This window comes from Anomalospiza imberbis, chromosome Z (assembly GCF_031753505.1).
Source record: "Anomalospiza imberbis isolate Cuckoo-Finch-1a 21T00152 chromosome Z, ASM3175350v1, whole genome shotgun sequence".
Taxonomy (NCBI): domain Eukaryota; kingdom Metazoa; phylum Chordata; class Aves; order Passeriformes; family Viduidae; genus Anomalospiza; species Anomalospiza imberbis.
In genome coordinates, this window is record NC_089721.1 from 66,723,824 (window position 1) to 66,731,973 (window position 8,150).

The 8,150-nt window shown below is 52.4% G+C and overlaps 1 protein-coding gene across 1 annotated transcript; it reads left to right on the forward strand.

Annotated features, from left to right (window-relative positions):
• Nucleotides 1–505: 505 nt before the first annotated feature.
• On the forward strand, nt 506–3,380 carry FOXD1 (forkhead box D1). Its single transcript, XM_068176263.1, has one exon. The coding sequence runs from the start codon at nt 1,209–1,211 to the stop codon at nt 2,475–2,477; it is 1,269 nt and encodes a 422-aa protein (XP_068032364.1). The 5' UTR covers nt 506–1,208; the 3' UTR covers nt 2,478–3,380.
• Nucleotides 3,381–8,150: the final 4,770 nt, after the last annotated feature.

Genomic DNA, 8,150 nt, shown 5'->3' on the forward strand with positions numbered 1-8,150 from the left:
GTTAGTGTTTCTCATAATGGAGGGAGCTGCTTCTCTCTCTTTAATAACCATGGTCTTGCAATTAAACTGAGAATAGTGCTGTGTTTTGGGGGCTATTCTTTTAGAGTTTGTGAGGTGGACAGCAAGAGATATTTTATTTCATTCTAAAGTAAATTAAACTCTGGGGGGTGATGGGGGAGAGGTAGGGAAGGATGTCTCTCCACCATTTTGTGGACAGAAGTCTGAAGTTTATTAACTCACCATCCCCCTCTTCGTTTATTTTTTTCCCTCCGTCCTTCCCACGGGAAGCAGCACCCCGTCTCTGAGGGCAACCCCGGAAGATGCGAAGCTCCTAGACCCTAGACCCTCCAGAGGGTTTCTGGGAAGATGCTCCTACACTTTGCGACAGACTTGCACTTTTTTTTTTTTTTTTTTTTTTTTTTTTTTTTCCCCACAGGGGTGTCAAGTGTTATCTTTATTTTTCCCCTTTTCCACTAAATATGGCACCATTCTACCCGCGCCCCCCCCCTCCCCAATGCCCCTCCTGGATGGGGTGAGGCCGGGAGGGCCTGGACGATGGCGAGGCGCCCTTCTTGGGGGGGGTGGGGGGAAAGACTCGCCAGGTTCTGACGCTGGGAGCCATGTGATGGCACCCTCGCTATAAGGCGGGGAGGAAGGCTGCCCTCCCTGGGACTAAGCCCCAGCCTTTTCACCATGTTTCCTAAGGCCCAGCAAGCCATCCCCTACGCCCTCCCTCCTCGCCAGCCTCCTCCCCTCTCCTCCTCCCAGGACTAGGCGCGCTCCCTCCTGCCCCGCATCCATTAATGTCTGGGGGCTGAGGTGAGGAGAAAGGGAGAAACCGACTTCCAGGAGAAACGGCACAACCTCCCTGCGCCCACAATAACCGATCCCAACCGAAAAAAAACCCGAAAAACATCCCCAAAAGGGGGGAAGGGAAGGGGAAAAAAGAGAGAAATCCAAACGGCAGAAAAAAATAACCCGAAACAAAACCCTGACCAGCCGCCGCCTCCGAGCGGGCGGCGGGAGCGCTCCGGAGGTGCGGCAGCGGCGCTGGGGGCCGGCGCGGCTCGGAGCGGCCCGCCTGCCCCTGGCGGCGGCGGGGCGGCTCTCCGCGGAGCGGCGCGGAGGCCTGGCGGCGGCGAGGAAGGCTCCCGCTCGCCCGCCGCACCGCGCCGGCCGCCACCGATGCGCTGCCTCGCCGCCGCGCCATGACCCTTAGCTCGGAGATGTCCGAGGCATCGACTCTGGCTGAAGAGACCGACATCGATGTGGTTGGCGAGGAAGACGACGAGGAGGACGACGAGGAGCCGCGGACCCGCCGCCGCCGCTCCTACGCCGAGGACGAGGAGGAGGACGAGGACGACGACGAGGAAGAGGACGAGGAGGATGTGGGCGACCTCCACGCCGCCGCCCTGCTGCCGCGGTCGCCCGTGCGCGGCGGAGGCGTAGGTGGCGGCGGCGGCGGCGGGGCGGGCGGCAGGGACGCTGCCGGTGGCTCTCGGCCCCCCTCACGAGGTGGCCCGCAGAAGGCGACGGCGGGCGGTGGCGGGGCGGGCGGCGGCGGCGGCGGCGGCGGGGCGGGCAGCGGAGGCGGCAAGAACAGCCTGGTGAAGCCGCCCTACTCCTACATCGCTCTCATTACCATGGCCATCCTGCAGAGCCCCAAGAAGAGGCTGACGCTGAGTGAGATCTGCGAGTTCATCAGCGGGCGCTTTCCCTACTACCGGGAGAAGTTCCCTGCGTGGCAGAATAGTATCCGCCACAATCTCTCCCTCAACGACTGCTTCGTCAAGATCCCCCGGGAGCCCGGCAATCCTGGCAAGGGCAACTACTGGACGCTTGACCCCGAATCCGCCGACATGTTCGACAACGGGAGCTTCCTGCGCCGCCGAAAGCGCTTCAAGCGGCAGCAGCTCCCGGCGCCCGAACTTCTGCTGCGCGCCGTGGACCCCGCCGCCTTCCTCCCTCAGCCTCCGCCGCAGCCCCCGCAGCAGACGCCCTGCGCCTACGGACCCTACGGCTGCGGTTACGGTCTCCAGCTGCAGGCTTATCACCCCCACTCCGCCCTCTTCGCCTTCCACCACCCCTCTCCGCCGCCTCGCCAGCCCCCTGCCGCCCCCGGCAGCACCCCCGGTGCGGCGCTGCCCCCCGCCGCCGCCGCGCCGCCGGGGCCCTTGCTGCCGGCGGCGGAGCTGGCACGGACTCCCTTCGGCTACGCGCACCCGCTGGGCCCGGCGCTGGCGGCTTCGCTGCACTCCGCCAAGCCCGGCAGCGGCGCGGCGCTGGTCCGCTCGCCCTTCTCCATCGAGTGCATCATCGGGGGAAGCCCCAGCCCCGGCGCGGGCAGCAGCTGTGCCTCGCAGTCGACCGCGGCGCCGGGGCTGGCCCGCTCGCTGGGGAGAGCCGGGAGTGGCCTGCCCCCCGCCGCCGCCCTGCCCGCCACCCCCGGCTTCGCGGCACGGATCTCTAACTGTTAAGTGTTTGGGAGTCTTTCCGAAGGTAGGATCTGGGTTATCTCCTTTCTCCGCCGCTCCGACGCCCGGCGGACGCTGCCCGCAGGGGCTGCCTGTCTTTGCGTGGGGATAATTGTGACGGGGCTCGGGGGGCCGTCCGCCGCAAGCGACGGACCTCCCGTGACCTTCACTAGTGCAAAGCCAGGTGTAGATCTAGATACTGCACGGGCAGGCGGTCACTAAATCGGAAAGATACTCGCTACTCCTTAAAAAAAAACAAACATGGTGATAAATAATGTCTCTAAACGGCTAAAGTTCAGAAATTCTCAGGTCTAGGAACTTGAAAACTGTAATGTACAGGAGAAAAAAAAGGCTTGAGGGAGGACAGCAGAGCAATACTTTTTCATTTAGTACACTTGTCTCATGTACTTTTATAAAAGAAAAGATTAACGTGTTTACATAGAAGAAATTCAAGATTATCATTTCTTATTTTAACCTGTGTTTTGTATTATAATAGACTTATGGAGTTTTTTATTTTGTACTTTATGCGTATTCTTTACAAGGAATATTGTTAAAATTACTGGCATTTATTATTGTACCATTTTAATGTAAAATTTTTACACATTTTCAAAAATAAAATTTATAATTTTCAAAAAAAAGAAAAAAAAAAAAAAAAAACCCAAAAAAACCCAAAGACCAAAGGAGCCCAGCCAAACAATTGGCTTTGGATCCTTCCCTCCTTAGCACTTCTCCTTTCTTTGAGACACTGGTATTTTTTCTTTGGAATTAATAGCACAGTAGTCAAGGAATATTCTAGCTTGAAATTTATTATGCGCTGATTTGACCGCAAAGAAGAAAATAAAAATACGATCTTTGCAGTCAATGCATTGTTAACCCTAGAAGATAAAGAATGACAAAAAACCCAAACAAACTGAACAATCAAAAAACCAAAACAAAAAAACTCACACAACACCGACAAAAAAAAACCCCAACAAAACATAAAAACACTCTACAAAAACAGCAGGAACAAAAGAGGGGATAAATAGAAATAGGTCTCTCTGGAGGGAGTAAAGCCCAATTTTGTAAGGCACCAATCAGAGGATTGATTAAAAAAGCCGGTTTAAAACTATTTTTATACTTTTGGGTGTATTTTAAATCACAACTGCATCATAGTTTGGTTTCCAAGAGGCCCAAAGGAAAATACTATTCAATAAAGGGCATACATTGAACTTAAGAGAGATTTGTTCTAGACACTTATGTTTCTGTGATGATAATAATGGCATGTGTTTCTACTTTTCAATACATAAAATATAAAATGCGCTTTGTAATGTCCTCGTGTGACGAGTTGATTAAGTTTATAAGCTGTCGAAGTAAGGATATTTAAATGTACAAAACAAACCATGAAAGCAGCTTTTCTCATTCCAAACCCTCGTTTTTAACAGCATAAGGTTCATAGATATCTATTTTAAAGACTAAAAAATATTTTAACCAAAAATCTGGCCTCAAATATTCAGACCTTTTATATGGAAAAGAGACTCGCATGTTTTAAGAGTAGGCGTGTGAATGTTGTGGGCTAGGAATACGTGTTTTTCAAACCAGGGAGGCGCTTTTCAACAACGAATGTATTTATAACAATTTAGGAGACTCGGGGATCAAATATGTGAATTTTCATAATAAAAAAAATATTAATAAGGGAGGGATGCCTTTTAGTGCTCTTTGGAGTGAGGCGGGGTTTTACATATAGAAGTATTTCGTCGCCTGAGTTTTAAATATTCTCGTAGATGGAAAAGTGGTGCTTCTCCTTTTTTTTTTTTTTTTTTTTTTTTTTTTTTTTTTTTTTTTTTAGCGATGCTGTGTTAAAATAGTAGGTTTCAAAAAGCAGAAAGACTGGACATAAGATCTCTACTGGGCTCCATTTGCATTCTGGAGCTGGAAGGCCTCTTTGGGTGTTCCGGGTTTCTTATCAGAAAAAGAAGTAAAGTCTGTTCTAATTTCTAAAACAAAAGGGAAAATACCCCCGAGGCACCGTATACATATTCTCCGGAAAGAGTGAATCTTTTTCACGAGAGACCGATTAATTCACTTTCCCCCGGACTGGCCAGGGGATGTGCCGGGCCGACACGGGCCGGTGCAGCGCGGAGTACCGAGCTAAGCTGAGGCCTCCCGCGAAGAGGCAGATAAAATCTAGAAGGGAAATGCTTTGCGGGAGAGAAGGCAGCTGTGGCCTTGTGGCGGTGTGAGGCTCCCCGAGGAGGGATGCTGCTGGCCTTCAGTTTGGGTTCTGTCCGCTCGAGTCCTAGAGATCTCCACGAGCAGTTACATGATAAGGCGACCCACCTTGTGTTTGTTTCTCGTGGCTTCTCCGCAGTAGATCCCGGGGAGCCCGGCGACCTCCCTCACACATAGTCTAGCCCGGCCCATGCCGGTGGACAGTGGGGTCTGAGTGTGCTCACTGCCCGTCCCTCAGGTCTCCTCAGAGGTATATAGCAAGGAAACTGCTTGGCCACTTGTTCCTTCCACGTTTTTCACCGGTTGCCTCCATCAAGACCTTCCTTTGGGAGTTTCTAGGGAAGGTTACAGGAGCAAATTGCAGTAGGTGGTATAGATTTTTTTTTCCCCCTGTAAGTAAAAAGGGGTAGAGTAAGAAGTCTAGGGTCCTGATGAAGGACCTTTTTGCCTGTTCTCCTCGAGTCCGCGGGGAAACCGCCTAGCCTGGGTCCCGAGGGTCCCTGTTTCCCCTCTGCTGCCCCAGAGCAGGTGTTACCAGAAGAGGAGCCAGCCCCACAACCCTTTGATGAGCTCGCAGCACCGCCGGGCCGCAGCGCCTCATTCGCATGCTAATAGCCCGCCGTGCTCTCCGCGGCTTCCAAGACTAACAGAGAAGCTAAACAGTATAGTCCTCGCAAGGACCGAGCCCGGAAGAACAATTCTTCCAAAATAGTCTGGGCCCTAATAAACAATCTGGTAAGACATCCAGTATAGTGTCGTCTCCTTCTCTTCCCTGAGACAAAGTGGGGATTCATTAACCCGTCTCCTTGCTCATCATATCCCCGTAGGGCTGAGAGACGAATTACTGGATCTGAATTGGGAGGGGATTGCTCTATGAGGGGGCTAATGTTTCAATCAGTTCATCCTGAAGGACCACACAAAAAGAAACTTTTTCGTTTATGGTGCTATTATGCGGAGTTTTAATCTAGGGATAGATTTAGCCAAATGTTATCTATTGGGAATTTAATGAAGCCCTTATGTATTCAATCGTCTTTTATGCCACACACAGTGTCTCTATCCAGAAACGTTTCTTTCCACATAGTTCTTTGTTTCTGATGGGTGATTTATATACTTTTAATTAGGTTTTTAAAAAATTATTTCTTTTCAAGTATCTTGTATAATGTTTCTCTTAAGCAGGACTGTGTTAGGTCCCTTCCCACATCCCCTATAAAAGAGGTTTCCCCTTCCCTCCCTGGTTTCGAATATGATTCGTTTGCACATCCACACACTGTGCCCTTCCCGCTGGAGCGCTCCTGCTGCCTTGTGCAGAGGAGCCGGACATCACGCCCGCTCTGTCGACACCGCCGTGGGCTGCAACGGACTGCGCAGCCCGGGGGTCCAGCCAAGCCCCGTGGCTCCCGTGCATAGCTCCCCGGGCCTGAAGCTGCTCTCAACCCAAACAATCCCCACCCGCACCTCCTTTGGACCATACCTTCGATCTGGTTTGTATTTTAGGTGCAGTGAGAAGCACTCCTGGGGTCAGCGGGGTGCACATCCCGTGCTTGCAGGCTGGTTTCAAATACCCAGGGCCGGCCCCATCACCAGGTCTGGACGATGAAAGAGAGGAGCGAAGCCCTCACCTGCTCTCAGCTACTCCCTTTCTTGCAGCGCTAGTGGCGAGGGCAGAGTGCACGGTTGCCCCCGTAAAGACTGAGGCCTGTTCGGGGGATCTGCAGGAAAGTGGATCTGGTTTAACTGTCCCTTGGCACGGCCCGGAAGACTCCACTCCGTATGTAATACTTTCCCTCAGTACTTACAGTAAGTACTGCTGTAGTCTCTGATAATATTGTATTTGACAGAAATAATTGAAATTATGATCTTGGCCAAGCCCTCTCTGCTCTGGAACTTGCTAACCAATGCAGATCCGTCTTTCAGCTTGTTCACAGTGGCTCCCCCACCTGCAGTGGTATTTCCCCTGCTTCCCTCGGCGACGGCCGGCCACACACGCCATCGGAACCCGAGCACCGGCGGGGACCTGTGCCCGCAGCTGGGCGTGTCCTGACCAGGTAGATGCCCGCCTCCACCGTTTCTCACCTCCAAGTCCCAGTAACCTGCTGCAGGTGATTGCAAGGCCTCTTCACCCTTCTCCAAAAGTCCTTTCTCCTTTGCAACCCTCACCGTGAGAGTCACGTCGATCAGTGGCCGTTGGGTCTCTGTTCGCTGCTCCTTCCTGCGCTGCAAAGCACGACCAAGATGTGGAGGAGGCATTTACGCAGAAGTGTGTGTACATGTGTGCAGGAGAATGGCACTTGAGAAGGTAACAAGCTGCTGCCGGATCCCTGCTGAGGCAGCAACAGTGCTGATTGCGTGAGGCAGCAATCGCCTCATTGCGCAGATGGGTGCCCTCCGATTTTGGAAAGAGACGGAGAAATGAACGCGAGTTTCAAGTCAGTAAACCTCTTCCTCTTGTTTTTCACTCGAGGAAGAACTCTGTTCCCCGCCGCCAGTCCTCGCCTGGAGGTGCACTGCGGGCAGCCGGCCTTGGAAACACGCCGGCCCCTTCCCAGCCGCCTGGCTCGACTCGCCACTCAGCTCCCGGCACGACGGAAAACAGCAAAGGCAAAGGCAAAGGCTGTGGGGTTGGGAAGGCACGCACGGGGAGCCCCTCGGCCGAACTCGCGACCAGCCCGCCTGCCGCAGTGCGTGTGGCGCCGAGAGCTCTGCACAGCGGGGCAGAGCGTCCACGGCCGCAGCGGTGCTCCGCCGAGCCCGCGCGTGGGAGCAGGGAGGCAAACGGCGGCGTCTCGGCGGGAATCACCGCGGGAAGCCCACGGAAGATGAATAGCGTACGAAGATGTGCCCTTAGTGCAGCGCTCCTGCTCCACCAGCTGTCGTAGTGAGGGACACAGAGGCACCCGCTGCGCTCTGTGTTATGGAGAAACCTATCGGCTAGACACCCCGACACCATAGTGCCCAAATGTACAAAAATATATGGAGCCCAAATGTACAAAAATATATGGACTGGACTGGACGAAAGAGGTTTTGGAGTTTTTTTGGGGTTTGGGGATTTTTGGGGTTTTTTGTGTGTGTGGGTTTTTTTGTGTGTGGTTTTTTTTTTGTTTGTTTTTTTTTTTTTTTTTAGCGCGGTGTCTCGTCAATTTCAGAAATCTTCTGCTGAACTGAATTCAGAAGGAATTTTGTGGTTGTGGGGTTTTTATTTTTCTAATCAAAATAATTAAACTTTCCCTTCCTCCAAACCACAGGAGACCTGTTGAATTGATTGTTTCCCTTTCGCTGATGCTGTAAAACGGCATGCAGAAATCTGCTGGCCCCCATATTTAGATGATAGATTATGCGATTTATGTTAGAAGCAAAAGTTTAATTGGATAATTCCGTTGTTGCATAAATTCGTTTCTTAAGACTGGGGAAGCCTTTTCTACGGTCAATCCGAAGGTATTTCTGTCTCCTGAGTGCAATAGAAAACCATGT

Bases quoted from the DNA above. Each gene is read 5' to 3' on its own strand.
- FOXD1 (XM_068176263.1), top strand. From the start codon at position 1,209: ATGACCCTTAGCTCGGAGATGTCCGAGGCATCGACTCTGGCTGAAGAG.